The 15,770-nt window shown below is 37.1% G+C and overlaps 1 protein-coding gene across 1 annotated transcript; it reads right to left on the bottom strand.

Annotated features, from left to right (window-relative positions):
* Positions 1-597: 597 nt before the first annotated feature.
* NDUFB5 (NADH:ubiquinone oxidoreductase subunit B5) lies at positions 598-15,730 on the bottom strand. Its single transcript, XM_005892507.3, has 6 exons — positions 15,571-15,730; positions 8,270-8,358; positions 6,955-7,021; positions 6,130-6,191; positions 4,994-5,100; positions 598-1,265 (listed from the first exon to the last, which is right to left on the bottom strand). Exons 1-6 carry the CDS (start codon positions 15,692-15,694, stop codon positions 1,145-1,147), a joined length of 570 nt encoding a protein of 189 aa, XP_005892569.2. The 5' UTR covers positions 15,695-15,730; the 3' UTR covers positions 598-1,144.
* Between the last annotated feature and the right edge of the window lie 40 nt (positions 15,731-15,770).

Genomic DNA, 15,770 nt, shown 5'->3' on the forward strand with positions numbered 1-15,770 from the left:
TCAGGGATAGGACATCCTTCTCCCAAATACTCTGGCAGAACTATGAGGTGGTAATTCGATTGCTTCAGGAATCCTCAGATCAAAATCTGCAAGTAGCTGGGTGAGGCAGCCCTCTTCTGGGGTAATAAGAAAATGCAACCACACCAAAGGATGATGGCTGGATTGTAAACGGCCCTTAGGGCACAAGGGTATTCAAAAGCTATTCACTGAAAATGAATTTTTGAAGCTAAAAGTTCATTTTGGAAGTTGAAGCATTAAGTATGTGTCTAAAGTCTCTGAGCTTCAATTTCTCATCTGTAAAATGCAGAAAGTAATAGTACCTCCTAAGGTCATTTTGAAAATAAAGTGAGTAAATTCAGTTATTCAGCACAGTGCTCAGCAGACAGTAAATGCTTAATAAATGACAGGCATTATTTTAGCTTTTACTCATTTCACAATTTTTGCAGTGATTATTTTACCTTGTGGAACCCCTCCAGTGTTTACAAAAAAAGACCCTAAGGAATATTGTATATTGCATCTTAAAAAGAAATGAACATGTGTATACATTTAAAAAGAACAATTTATGGCTAAAAACCATGAAAACATTAAACTTTGAGATGTGTTCACTGAAAAATTGTTTATTAAGGTGTTAATGTTTTATATAGTTGATTCAACATTTGTATAACTTAAAATTCTGAGTTGCCCTTGAGTAATCTAGGTATCTACAACACTCACATGTATGTAAATTGCATATTTCCTGATATTCAACATAGGTTTCTCTAACTTCCATTTATCAGACAAGTAAAACAATACACCTTTATAAGTTCACAAATTCCGATTTCTCTGAATTTTTTTTTATCATATTCAAACCTTCTTAAAAGAGGAAACTGAAAGCCCCAAACCAGAAACCTGAATCTGCCTTTCACAATATATATCAAGTCATCATGATATACGCTTTAAACATCTTACAACTTCATCAGTCACACCTCAGTAAAGCTGAGGAAAAAAATGAAATCGCACACAAAACCGCCTTAATCTGAACCAATATTGAGAAACAGAGCATTGAAAATGATCTTTCATTTATCACACAGAAAAAATACAGAATATATTTAGTAATTTATTTTCACCTAAAGACAATATACTTTGTACTTAGAGAAACAAAAGATTAGTTGTCAGGGGTTGCTTTTGGAGAATGATCAATAAGTTCTTTATCGATGGTTGGATAGTGAAACCAGGGGCCATCACCTCTTGCTCTCATTAATCTTCGTACTTCCAGCTCCTTTAATCTGTAAGAAATAGAATAGTGATGTTGTGATTACAGCATTTCCAATTATAAATGTAATGAATTATCTCTGTAAAGAACAACCACTTGAGAGTCTTGCTTTTGTGTAAAATATAATGTCCCTCCACAGATCCATTGATACACACCTATAAGCAAAATTTGGGACTTATTTTGGCTTTTATTATCTTGCTTATGTAGTTAGCCAATGAATATTATTTTTAATCCCTCAAGCATCACTTGAAATGATAATGAATTCTCTCCTCCTGTCCCTGTTCTTTGTCTGGGCAAATCACTTTCACTTGAACAACGGTAATGCATTTCCTGTCTTCTTGCCTTTTAAATGTTAAGAGAGTCATTTACAGAATGTCTACTATTATGACTATCTGTTGTGCCAAATGCTAGGAATTAAAACAGGAACAGGCCTTCCTGAGGAGCGCACATGCCGTCTACACTGGCTGCCCATTACTATTAGGACAGAAGACCTTTCGACAGCAGGGACGGTGTCTCATTCACTAGCCACCAACATCACACTGAGCCTGGTCAACACTGGACAGACCATCAATACTGGTAAAGAAAAGGAAAACCAGGATAAAGAAAAACATTCTCCAACTCTAAGATCTACTTATCCGTCCTCCGCCTTCTTTACAAACTGAATAATCTCTGCTCTAGAAAGATAGGTTCATTTTTTCACAGCCAAGCCTTTGTGTAAACTACCACACATTCCTGGAATAATCCCTTTTCCATCAGGCCTTTTACTTTCCATTTTTATAGACTACATAGATACTAACTTTTTACATCACTGGAAATTTATCATAGTTATTTATTAACTTTATTAACCTTAACCAGCTTACCAACCCAATCTATGACAGATAATATATCTTTGCGGTGGTATAAGATAATATATTTATATTTATTAAGAAAATATATTTCTCTTTTGGGGAGATTAAATACAATCTTTTTCTTTTTTACTCTTTAGAATGTAATTATTCAAAATGAAAGTAATTAAAATATTCATCACAGAGACTGGTTAAACAAATTATGGTTCACCCATATAATGGACAGCCTACGCACCTGTTAAAAAGAATGAGGGAAATCTACGTAAATAGTAACATGGAAAGGAGGGGCCAGATATACCGTTAGGTTAAAAAAGCAAGGTATAAAATGAATATGTGTACCATCTTCCCATTTCATTAAAAAACAGAAAAAAGCATTTGTGACTGTGTATATATACACATGAAGAGAGTATTAAAAATTGTGGAGGGTTGAAACTAACAGTTATCTCCCTATGGAAGACAGTCCCTTCCTATTTTATGCCTTTCATTTACGATTCAGTTTGCTATACACCTAAACATGTATTTTTTAAAAAACTGTAGATACTCCCCATTCCATGCTCACATTGGCATTTTTATTTTAGGGGTAAAAGTCAGAGTCCTGCTTTTATTTTTACTTTGTTTTGAAATTATTCACAATCTCCATATGTCTAAGAAATTTTAGAATCTTGTGTTTTACCAAAGGTATATGTCTGAAGTTCAAAAATGTCCAAAGTTAACCAAATATGAGGCATAATGCTGAACACACTCTTAAATACTTAATAACAGTTCTATATGGTAACTACATATACATGTAATTTTACATCCAGAAAACAAGCTAATCATATGTTCATTTAATCATTTAAATATTCTTTAATACCATAGCAATTTTTGTAAACTACAAAGTTAAAACAGAACGAATGGGAAGTAAATCAGTGTAGCCTGGGGTCAAGAGGTGAGGAAGGGGATTGACTGAAGGGACAGGAAAGGGACTCACTAGGTGATCAAAATGACCTGATTGTGGTGATTTCAGTTTATTTTTGTCAAAACTCACTGAACTTAATGGGTACATCTGATTGTATGTAAACCTCACTCCAAATAGCAAAATAAATCTCAAATAAGATCATATTTAAAAGTAGCCAAAGGAAATATGAGCAAACATTAAAAAAATAATTTGGCACTTGTATATTTACTTATTTTATTACTCACAAAGACATATACATGACATAAAATTCTGGAAGCTAAAGAAAAAGACTGACAAACCTAACAATAATTAAACAAGTAATTTATATAAAGTAATTAAAGTGTCAGTATCTAGTAAGTGTTCAAAATATATTAGGTATTACTGCACTTTTTTTATCTGAAACATAAAAACACTATGTTGCAAAAAAATTCTATACTGTCAAAAGACAAATGACAAGCCAGAGAAAACAAATCTGCAACAAAAACAAAAGGGGTTATTTTAATCAATGCACAAGTTAGTAGAAAAATGGGCAATTTATAAAAAAGAAATACAAATAACCAATAGATGATGAAAAAATGCTCAACTCTGCCAAAAAATACAGAATTGAAATGATGAGATAACATTTTCAACGATCTTATGAGCAAAAATATTTAGGTTTGATAAATTCCTTTACTGGGAAAGGTATGGAGAAACAGAATTAACTACTATGTATTGATGACAGAAAAGACAACTGGTACAACTTTTTAAAGAGGAATCTGACAAGAGCTATCTGAAATGTAAAGCATGGGCTTCCCCGGTGGCTCAGTGGTAGAGAATCTGCCTGCCAATGCAGGAGATACAGGTTCGATCCCTGGTCTGGGAAGATCCCACATGCCTTGGAGCAACGAGAACTGTGTGCCACAACTTCTAGACCACTGCTCTGGAGCCCGCAGGCCCCAACCACTGAAGCCCGCGCCCCCTAGAGCCCATGCTTTACAAGAGAGGCTACCACAATGAGAAGCCCATGCACCACAACTGGGGAGTGGCCCTGCTTGTCACCAACCAGAGAAAAGCCTGTACAGCAAAGAAGACCCAGCACAGCCAAAAATAAACAAATACATTTTTTAAAAATGTAAAGCATAACATGTGGTTAACAGAGCCACTGCTAGGAATTTATATTCCAGATATACTGAATAAATAAGCAAAATACATACGTAAGGATATTCAGCACAGCACAATGTACAATATCAAAAAACTTGAAAAGAGCCTAAAAACCAACAAGAGGTCCCCTACTGGTTAAAAAAATTAAGGCACATCCATGCAGTGCAACTATTAGAAAGAATGGAGTATATGCTATTACAGGAGATCATCAAGATACAGTAGGCCCTCCCTATCCTCAGAGGGCTGACTGTTCTACACCATTTTATACAGAGACTGGAGCATCCTCAGATTTTTGATATCTGCTGGAGGTGCTGGAACCAATCTCTCACAGATATCAAGTGATGACTATGTATTTACATGAAATGAAAAAACGCACAGAACAGTGTTGGTAACAGGATTCCATTTGTGTTAATACAATTTGTAAATGATATATACAATATATATTTTTAATGTAAAAACTTTTTCCTAGGAATGTATACAAGAAATCATTATTAAATAGTGGTCACCTTAAAGGATCAGATTGGGTGCAGAAGAAAAGGGAATCGCAGGGAGAAGGGGAAGGAGAGGGCTGCTTTGCACTTAAAGAGTCAGGACATTTCCTGAATTCCTTGTAATAATGTGACAGATATTATCCGGAATAGTCTCCTAGCCTCCAATGCATCATCTTTAAAGATGGCGAAGATCCTCTCGCCATCTTCACCCTTTTACACAGAGCATCTTACAGTGTTGAAGAAATCGTTTTATTAAATTTCTTCCTGTGGTTTGCAACTGTAGGAAAGGATTTTCTTCCCTGCACTCCACCCCCCACCCTTCTTTTACCGTAATTCAGCCTTTTCAGCTTCAATTTGAAGGATAGCCATTGTTCTTTCATAATTCTTTTCAGGACCATCAAAGAAAGTTCGGGCAATCCATCTTGATATAGGATGCTACAAGAGAAAATTTGTTTTAAGATTAGTGTCTAAAAAGTACATCACTTTTCCAGTGTACTGTTTTCCTAAAAGGACCATCTCAGGTTAATCAGTAATACTTTTATGTAATCCGTTCTGTAGATACTGTATTTGTCTTCATTTACAGGTGAGCAAATTCTATAAGACTGTACAGTTACTAGGTTGCAGTGTCTGGACTCAGGCCAGTCTGACTCCAAAACTTGTGCTCGTTCTTATTACACTATGCTCTGAGTATCTTAAGCGGCAGATTTCAGCGTGAAAGCTGGGGTTTGGTGATCCCAAAATGGAGCTGTTTTTACCAGTGAGCAAAGATAAGCTAATTGTATGGCTTTACCTTAAGATTTAATAATGAAATATTTCTTTTCTAAAATGTAATTCATTCAGATAACAAAACATGGAAACACACACTGTAATCAAGGCCATCTTACTACAACACTTATAAAGACAAGTAACAGAATTAATCTGGGACTTTAGTAGCAATGACAGTATGGTAAAATGATTAATTCATAGTGCAGGTGCTGGAGTCAAGACCCTCTAGGTTCCAATACTGACCCTATCCCTGAAACAGGTCACCTACTTCCTTTTAAGATTCAGCTTCCTCAGCTTTAAAGTGGGAAAAATAATAGTACTATTTACATGGAATGAGATAATATTTGTAAAACACTATCAAAATGCCTGCTACACAGTGAGTATTCAACAAATCATAGCCAGCATTAGTATCAGGACAATTTTTCCTATGGTGTAGAACATAGGATAAATTTTGTTACTATGCTAGGTTAATAACATAGTACAGAGTCGGTCTTTAAAAAATCATGAAGCTTAAGGTAATATAACAATGCAGATAATTACCCAAAGAAATTGCTTACAAAAAGTGAATACAAAATGCATCATTTATTTGATATAAAAAACTGAATTTAAAACTGTATCACAATTGCTAAATTAAGCTATTAACCAGTACACTGACAAGGCACCTAACCCTGCAAATAACTTTTAGTGACCTATACCAACCTTGAAATATTCCCAGTGTTCTGGGACGTAGCCTTCTGGAATTTCTGCTAACTCAGCTTCACCTAGTAAGAGAAAACACTGATGTTCAACTTTAGTAACAGGAGTTTATGTTAATTTTTCACCATTTAAATAAGAAACCTATCTCTTGTGGTTTTAAAGAACCTTTTGGTTTGTAGCAATGAAGATGTCTAATATTTTAAATTCACTTCAATCTGGTGGAAAATCATTCACTATATATTTTTTTAGATGTCTTCTATGTGTAAGGCTTTGCATATAGGTATTATACAAGAGTTCTCATTTTGTTTTTATTTAGTGTAACAAGATATAATAAAAAACAAATTATTCCTCTGAGTTTCCCTAAACCTCCTAAGCAAAATATTCAAGGATTGAAGTTTTAGAAGTACTTCGAGCAGAATTTCCCAGGAAAACCTAGTATTTACTGTCATTCACAAATCCATCTTTTAAGAAGATTATAACTTTCTATATTCCAGGATGGATAAAAAAATTTGTTCTATCCCTCAGCTTGTTTTCCACCTGTATTTCTGTTTTCCTCATTCAGACTTATCAAAGCTGGTTTGAGAAGGAGGAAGAAGTCAGGTCTTTAATGTGGTCTATAAAGTCAGTGACCTTAAAGGTTTTTTGGGGAAAACAGTTAGAAAAAGAACCACCGTACATTACTGCAGATTAAGATTTGGTTGAAATGAATTCTCATGCTTAAGTTTTTATTTAAAGAACTTTCCCTTCTAATATCCATAATTTCTTTTTTATATTAATGTACACAGGTCTTAAAAACTTACTAGTCTAGTTGGTGGGGAAGATACTCACCAATGAATACATTTATCAAAGTTATGCCAATTGCTACTGGAATCCCAGTCAATAAAATGTAGAATCTCTGTTAAGATTAAAAAAGAAAAAAAAAGTTTTCACATAACCGTTTCCTATCTTTCCTCACACTCAAACTACCCTCATTACATGATTTCCTTATATTTCTTATAAAATAAACTTGCCAAATTGGAGATGTGATATAAAGCGATATATTTCTATAATTTCCTTTTGCTCTAGTTTTTAGATGCCTACATTTAGCATCAAAAATTAAAGAAAAAAGTCAGATTTCACAAGTATAATGCAATATATATTTAAGTGATTTTTCAGTTTCTAGTTAAAGCAATGTATTAAGGGACATTTATTTATTTAGCTGTGTCTGTCCAGTCTTAGCAGTGGCATACTGGATCTTCTTGAGTCATACAGGACCTTGTTGCAGCGCATGGACTCTCTAGTTGTGGCTTGCAGGTTTAGCTACCCTGCTTCACATGAGAGATCTTAGTTCCCTGACTAGGGATGGAATGCTCATTCCCTACATTGCAAGATGGATTCTTAACCACTGGACCACCAGGGAAGTCCCAGAAATTTTTATATTAAGAATAAAAATATAAGAAGATGAAGATGATTTCTAGAGTTTGAGTTGGTCATCACAAAAAAAGGGGGAGGTCAACCACCGGCAATAAGAAGGGCATTATGTACAATAGGAGGCAGGGGAAGGTCTAAGGGGCAGCCAGTGGGTCATAGCTTTAGGAACAGTGGCAGAGTCCGGACAATCTTCCACCTTCTAAGTCTTTACTTTTCCTTATAGACTATTGAGATACAAATATATGGTTAATACCCTGCTTCACTCTCTGAGATCAATGTTCCTAAACAACAAAGAATTAAAAAATCATCTCAAAATAATGGAGTTATATATTTAAAGAAGTCCTTCAATGAGTTCTTTGCTAATTTAAAGAATATTTTAGTAATACAAATAATTATTACCAAATGAATCCACTTTCAGTTTTAAAATTTATAGACTGGGAGGGGGGCAGAGAACACAGCTGATTATTTCAAAACCCCATAATCTTGAGAAGAAAGAAATAGCTCAATTTATACCTCCAATATGTCTGAATTTTTCTTGAAAAAAGGAGTCTCACTAATTTAAAAATAAATTCAATAACAAACCAGACCTTACTACAAAATCTTGATATTTTTTGAGAAAAGGAATATGCATTTACAAAACAGAATCTTTTGTAAAAGAAAGATGTTTACTAAATAGGAAAAAAAAAATTCCTGTTTATACGTAGAGTTTAGTTCAACAAAAGTTTTAACTCACCAGTAATTTCAAAAAACGTTTGTCATAGAATCCGGAAGGCTTGATAATAAACAGTCTTTTCCCATGGTCTCCACTGTGTCGCACAGGAGCTAAAAATATTAAGTTGTCCTGTTATATACAAGGCTTATATGGAATATATTGTTATATTTGGAGATAAAAATCAGATTATAAGAAAATGTACATGCATAAATGTTTAATATGAATCATCATAAAGCATCCCTTCTCTGCCAAAATATATATGTGTGTGTTTAAGATGTACTGTTCTAAACTTTAACTCTCCTCATTTTTATTCAACATTGTCATTTTTATTCATCAATATTCAAGACATTTATTGAAAAAATATCTAAATGATTATTAGAATTTGTTCCAGTAGCAGGTAGGAAGATCAGAGACTCTTGGTGGATCACAGAACTCTTTACTTATCTCTGCAATAAATATTTGCTAATGCTGCAAAAGAATTTAAATTGTCTGATATGATGAGGCAATATACATTAGGGACTTGATGCAAAACAAATGGAAAGATAATTATTCAATCCAGCAGGAATTTGAATTATTAAAGGAATTTCAGTCATAATAGATGTCGGAAAGATTGTACTCACTGCTCAAACTTAAATGTCAGGGACAACCTCCCCTCCTCCTGAAATCTACTGTTTAGACCCAGATGACATCTTATCCTCCAAAAAACCAAATGCTTCCCAGCTAAGACGAGAGCTCTCCTACCTTTGAACTGCTGTATACTCTAATGGTGTGCAAACCTGCTTTAATTGCCCCAGTGAAATCTAAGTACCTTGAAAACAAGAACTGTCTTTTAAAATTTGCTACTACCTGCAGCAGCTTGCAATGAACTTAGAAGGTTAATTCACAAGAGAATTAGAAGCTAGCGTGAATTTACTAAGTATAAATCACACTACTAAGGCCTCTAAAATAACAAGAGAATTTGACAAGGTAAGTATGTAGTTCGATAAATCATTCGAAAGATACAACAGAAATTTCTGTGGAGGAGATTAAAAAAAATAGGCTGGATAACAGTACAAACCACTCACTAATTCAATAAATATTTAAGTGCCCACTACGTACAGGTCTTTGCTAGGTATATAGCATAAAAGGTATATAGATCCTGCTGGGAGAGAAAAAGTAGATAACAAAATTACAAATCTATAAGGACAACAAAGGAAAGAAAGGAATATAGTATCAGAAAAGAACAGGCCCCAATTAAAGTTCCTCTTTAGACAGGTTGGTGGGGTCTTAGGGGAGTACAAGGAAGGTACATTACAAACCGAGAGAAGTAGCAAGTTAGATAAAACTGGTAACGGGTAACTGGCTGATCATACCCAAAAGCTACAGATTACTCATGCAGTAACCTGCCAAAGGGTTCTCTCACGATTTCTATGAATGGCCTAGATGAGGTGGAGATGGTATTCCTGACATTACAGAGCTACTGCTGTAAGAGTGGCTACCACACCAATGACGAAATAGGATCCTCCCCAAACCCCTCCTACTGCATTTACAAAAGGCTGAATCTAAAAGGATTAAGTATAGTAAGTGGGAAGTCCTGCCTGAACCATCCAGAAATTCAGTTGCTCACACACTTAAGAAAAGTCATTGGTGGAAGTTCTCTGATGGCCCAGTGGTGAGGATTCTGGGCTTTCACTGCTGTGGCCCAGGTTCAGTCCCTGGTCCGGGAACTGAGATCTGGCAAGCCCTGTGGTGCGAGCAAAAAGAAAGAAAGGAAAAGAAAAGTCACTGGTGTCATGTGGTTATCAAAAAAACTCACAGGTAATCCAATCTTAATCTGATGTACCAGAAATACAGGGTCAAAACAGAAGGAACCCTCAACCCACCTCTTAACTAGACCTGCTGAAGCATGTCCATCCTCGAGTACACTGTTTTAGAGGGACAGTCTGGAGCATGCCCCAAGTTAGGCAACTAGGATGGCAAACACGCTGGAAACTGACCTGCTGAAAACATGGAAGCTTACTGGTCTACAAAAAAGAAGTCAGGGTGGAGACCAGACAAGTGTCTTTAAATAGCTGAAGTTGTCAACTGACAAGGGCTGTGCTGAACTGAAAGGAAGAACTAGGATCAATGTGTGAAAGAGTATTTTTAGCTTAATACAAGAAAGAAGTTTCTGACAATTTTAGCAGTTGAAAATAAAACTGAACTGCCTCTCCAACCCCCACTCTGAAGTTATTTGAGTGTCAATAATGGAATATAACAATGCATACTACAGGGGGTTGGCCTAGAAGATTTCTAAGATCTTTTCTCTCAAAGAATCTGACAGATGGCTCCTCTTAGAATAAAAAGACATATCTTTCCTACTGGTCAATCTGAATGATTTCCTTCCATCATTAAGAACTCCTTCCTGCCTTCACGTTTTTGCCCTTACTTTCTCCTTTGCCTGAAAGCTTTTCCTTAGGCTCTTCGAATGGCCACCTCCTCATCCCATCCTTCAGAGATAAGATCAAATGTCACCTCTTTAAAGAAGTCTTCTCTGACTACCCTATCCAAAGCTGGTCGCCTACTTATTCTTCTTAATGTCATTTGGTTATTTCCTTTAGAACAATAAGCGCTAAGCTGAATTATTCAGTACTGTATCTCCAGTGCTCTTTAGTGTCCGCAAGTGGCAGGAGCTCCCTATCGTTGAATTTACGTTTCTTAAGTAAATAAAAAGTTGGGAGGGAATCCTTTTTTTGGGCCCTGAAAGTAAATTCAGAAGAGACAGTATAGTCTCAACTTTCCCTTTCAGACAGAAACATATACACACAAACATACATACAAGGATTAAACTCTGTGTGGGGTTTTAGGGACAACTGTTTATGAATCCAAGTATTAACAAATACAGAAACTATAACAGAAAAAAAAATTATGGAAGAAAGCTTGGACTGGCTGCATTCTAGCAATATTAAACAGTAATGTAAACTTCTTGCTTTCATCACATATAATTACTCTACTGTTGAACAACAAATATTCATGTCATTAAATGTACCAGATAACTGTTATACTATTAACTGTTCTAAAAGATACCTTATAGTACTAAACTCTTTTCATGATTTGTTGTTGTATTAACAGTAGGACCATCTGCTTACAGTCTAAAATCATTAGCGTGAACACTGCTTACAACCAGCTGGCTGGCAGGACTTCTGGAACTCAGATCCTTCTGCCACAAAAACAGGCATTTCCTACCACTCTCTAAAGCCTGGAATTTCTCAATTAGGTATTCATTAATTACGTGGAAGTAAGGTTTCAATAACCTTTTTTTTTTAATGTAAATAACTTCAGGAAAGTTATGTTGTGGACAACTGTGATACCTGTGAGGATCAAATAGTTCAATGTAAGATTTTTGTGTGTGTCTCTAAGACAACCCCCAAAACTAATTTTCTTTCCCTCATTCTCTGACTATTCCCAGTTAATTGTACCACCAACTCAATTACCCAGACTAAAAATCTCATTTGTCTTCCTACACCTCATCCATCAGTTGTCAAGGCCTCTTGACTCTAAAATTCAAACTTTCCATTTCTCTCCATGCCCATTTCACCTCACTGGATTAAGTAATCAACACGCTTGATAAGTCCACCAAATATTCAGATGCATCTTCCTAAAACATACTACTGATGCTGCTCTTCTGCTAAATATTCTCGGCTGCCTACCAACTTGTTAAGATACTTTGGCTTTTTATTCAGCGTGTATGTGCTAAGTCGCTTCAGTCATTCATATCTGAATCTTTGCAACCCCATGGACTGTAGCCTGCCAGGCTCCTCTGTCCATGGGATTCTCCAGGCAAGAATACTGGAGTGGGTTGCTGTGCCCTCCTTCAGGGATCTTCCAACCTCCTTCAGGGATCTTCCTAACCAGTGATCGAACCAGCGTCTCTTACATCTCCTGTATCAGCAGGCGAGTTTTTTATTTTTAACACTAGCACCATCTGGGAAGCCCTTTTGTATTTACCAGCTGCCCTAATGTGGTCCTGACTTCCCTTTTTGCAGCCTTCTCTCTCAACACCTACCAATTCCAAGAGCCCCATTTTCAGATGTATCAGAAAACACATCCTTTATCTTTCTGACAATTACACCTCTTAAAACTGTCCCTAGAACCTATTAACATGCCCCATCATCCATGTCTGAACTAAGTCCACACTGCTTTGTTTATAAAATCATTTTAATACTCTTCTCAGGTTTTCAAGTCATAATATACCGACATCAGCCTTCAACACAAAAAGCTCTCTGCAGCTGAGGAGAGGACTTAAGCTCATTTCTAGAAATTTAATAATTTAGTTAAATAGAATATTTAATCTGCGCTGAGGGTGATGATAACATGCCAGCACTAAATGTTTAAGAAAGTTGCGGCCACGGGGCCTTGAAGAAGGTAATGTTCGGGGCTGCAGACCCTCCCCACTCACTCTTTACCACTACCTTTGAGGTAAGTTAAAATTATCACTCTTTTTTTTTAAAACAGTTCTTATGGTAAGAGATGTTTACTTCAAAATAACATTTCTAGAAAGATGCAAAATTATGTGGAAGCACATCTCAGGGTTATAAATACTTGTCAGTGAGAATGAGACTGGTTTTATTTCCCTGTCAAGTCAACAGAATATAAGCACATTTGTAGTAAAAATCCTCTTTAAAAAAAAATCCTCTATTTTTGAAGATGAAGAACTGTAGGTTCTGAGTAATTAAGTACCTTTTACTTAACTTCCCAGATGTGATGACCCAAATTCACAGAATTATTGAATTCTGGAGCCAGAATTGAAACCTAGGCAGTCCAGCTCCAGAGGAAACAAAAGCAGCAAAGGCTGTCTACTCTGCTGGATCTTACATTCTCAGAGAGGCAGAGAATGTGTGCAGGTGTGCCTGCATGCACTCAATTGCTTAGTCGTATTAACTCTTTGTGACCCCATGGACTGCAGCCGGCCAGGCTTCTCTGTTCATGGGATTTCCCAGGCAGGAACACTGAAGTGGGTTGCTATTTCCTTCTCCAGGGGATCTTCCTGACCCAGGGATCAAACCCACATCTCTTGCATCTCCTGTACTGGCAGGCAGATTATTTACTACTGTGCCACCTTGGAAGCCCAGAGGCAGGCATAAACTATATAAAGCAGATTATGAACTTTTACTCCACAGTGACAGATTAGGCTTCACACGCAAAATACTTTTGAAAGCAGGTACACAGCTAAAACACAGTAACACTCGCTACAGCTATTATATCCTTTGCTGCTCTCAGTGGAAAGGGTGTAGAGTACCTGCAAGGATCCTTCCAGAACTTCAAGAACGGGGAGTAGTGTATAAACAGAATCTAGGAGTGAAATTTTACCTCCGTTTAGGGAAATAGATGGGGAAACAGTGGAAACAGTGTCAGACTTTATTTTGGGGGCTCCAAAATCACTGCAGATGGTGATTGCAGCCATGAAATTAAAAGATGCTTACTCCTTGGAAGGAAAGTTATGAGCAACCTAGATAGCATATTGAAAAGCAGAGACATTACTTTGCCAACAAAGGTCTGTCTAGTCAAGGCTATGGTTTTTCCAGTGGTCATGTACGGATATGAAAGTTGGACTGTGAAGAAAGCTGAGTGCCGAAGAATTGATGCTTTTGAACTGTGGTGTTGGAGAAGACTCTTGAGAGTCCATGGACTGCAAGGAGATCCAACCAGTCCATTCTAAAGGAGATCAGTCCTGGGTGTTCTTCAGAAGGACTGATGCTGAAGCTGAAACTCCAATACTTTGGCCACCTCATGCGAACAGTTGACTCACTGGAAAAGACTCTGATGCTGGGAGGGACTGGGGGCAGGAGGAGAAGGGGACGACAGAGAATGAGATGGCTGGATGCCATCACTGACTCGATGGACGTGAGTTTGAGTGAACTCCGGGAGTTGGTGATGGACAGGGAGGCCTGGTGTGTTGCGATTCATGGGGTCGCAAAGAGTCAGAGACGACTGAGCGACTGAACTGAACTGAATCTCCAGATAGGCATGATCAAACACTATGGGGCAGCAGGGGGTATGTGAAGAGGATATGTGTAATCAGAAAAGACTTACAAAGGTCTTTTATCAAGGAATGTGAGCACATGTGGCTTTGTAGCAGGTTCAAATTCCTGCTGGAAATTCGTTGAATACCATTGGTCCTTTCCATCATTTTTCCATTAAGTCCCTATGTATAATGCCTCTTCATGTGAAATGGCATAACTCAAATTAAATTGGGAGAAGAGCAGTAAACAGAAAAAGATATTTTTAAGTTGGAGAGGAACCTTTCTGCCTTTAAATTTCACTTCTTCTGTATCTACATCTATTGTATAGGACAAATAGCTCACAGCACATTTTCGATCAAGAGGATTAAATGAATATCATTAATATCTATATGATGTCCAGCACATAATACATGCTCAATAAGTGTTAGCTGTCATTATTATTATTCAGTTTAATACAGTAGTGAATTATCTTTGTAATAATTGAGTTACAGTTTCCTCATCTGTAAAATGGGGATAACATTGTATTCACTTTGCAGAAACCAAGAGGGAATCAAACAGAATGAATGCAAAGCATTTGATGCTTTGCTATTAATATTATGATTATTCATTCCCCTTGAGTTCAATCCACAGTCTCCAAGAGGCTCCAAATAACCCTTCCACGACTGCCCTGACTTTCCTAGGACCTAGGAAAAGACCTACGATCTTCATATAGGTCCCTTTCTCTCTAACCAAACATTAAGAATAATTATTTTGTGACTGCATTGATATAAAACGAATACAATTCAGGCTAGATTTACCATCACATACGCATTAACATTACAGTCCTTTACCTTCTGATTTTAAAAGAAATGTAAATGAAAACATTTTCGTGGACACCTGAAAGTATCATGAAGACGGATCACTGTGCCTAGAGAAGGAATTAGCCCCGAGCTCTCCACCTGACCATATATTAGAATTAGCATCGTCAGGATCCTCAGCAACATGACTTCCCACCTTGTGAGAGTAAAATCTAGCGCAGGTGCAAAATACAAAGAATCGTGTGCCTGAGAAATAGAGATCTTAGTTCTTTTGCTTTCTAACCTCTTTCTAATCTCAGCTTCATCCACAAATTAGCAACAGGATAGGTGAATGACAAAGCGTCTCAAAAATTCTAATTACTTAAATACGATCGACCTGATTACTTCAGGAAAGCCCTCAGTTTCCTCATGCTCCTTCTCACAAACCCCAAGTCCTCAATTCATTCCCGGCTCCCTTCGGATTCCACCAAGGTCACCCGGGAAGAGCCCTCCATCTCTCCTCCCGCGTTCCCTAATCTCGCTTTCTCCCAGAGCTAGTACTCACCGACAGTCTTCGGAAAGTCACGGGTGAGGAAGCCTCCGAATCCAAGTCGGGTGCCAAGACGGCGGCCGGACAGAGCGGCCACTGCAGAAACCGAAGCCCGATGCAAAAGACTCATGGCCGCCATGGCTACTACGGGCAAGAGAACACCAGGGGAGACTAACGGAGGCCGAGAGAGCCAATCTTCCCAAGAGGGCGAAGCC

The sequence above is a fragment of the Bos mutus genome, chromosome 1, assembly GCF_027580195.1.
Source record: "Bos mutus isolate GX-2022 chromosome 1, NWIPB_WYAK_1.1, whole genome shotgun sequence".
Taxonomy (NCBI): Eukaryota; Metazoa; Chordata; class Mammalia; order Artiodactyla; family Bovidae; genus Bos; species Bos mutus.

Excerpts from the sequence above, each read along its gene's own strand:
- NDUFB5 (XM_005892507.3), bottom strand. The coding sequence starts at position 15,694 with ATGGCGGCCATGAGTCTTTTGCATCGGGCTTCGGTTTCTGCAGTGGCC. Across the intron at positions 8,359-15,570 it reads TGACTTTCCGAAGACTGTCG|CTCCTGTGCGACACAGTGGA; the intron begins GTGAGTACTAGC and ends TAATATTTTTAG. Across the intron at positions 7,022-8,269 it reads AACGTTTTTTGAAATTACTG|AGATTCTACATTTTATTGAC; the intron begins GTGAGTTAAAAC and ends TAATCTTAACAG.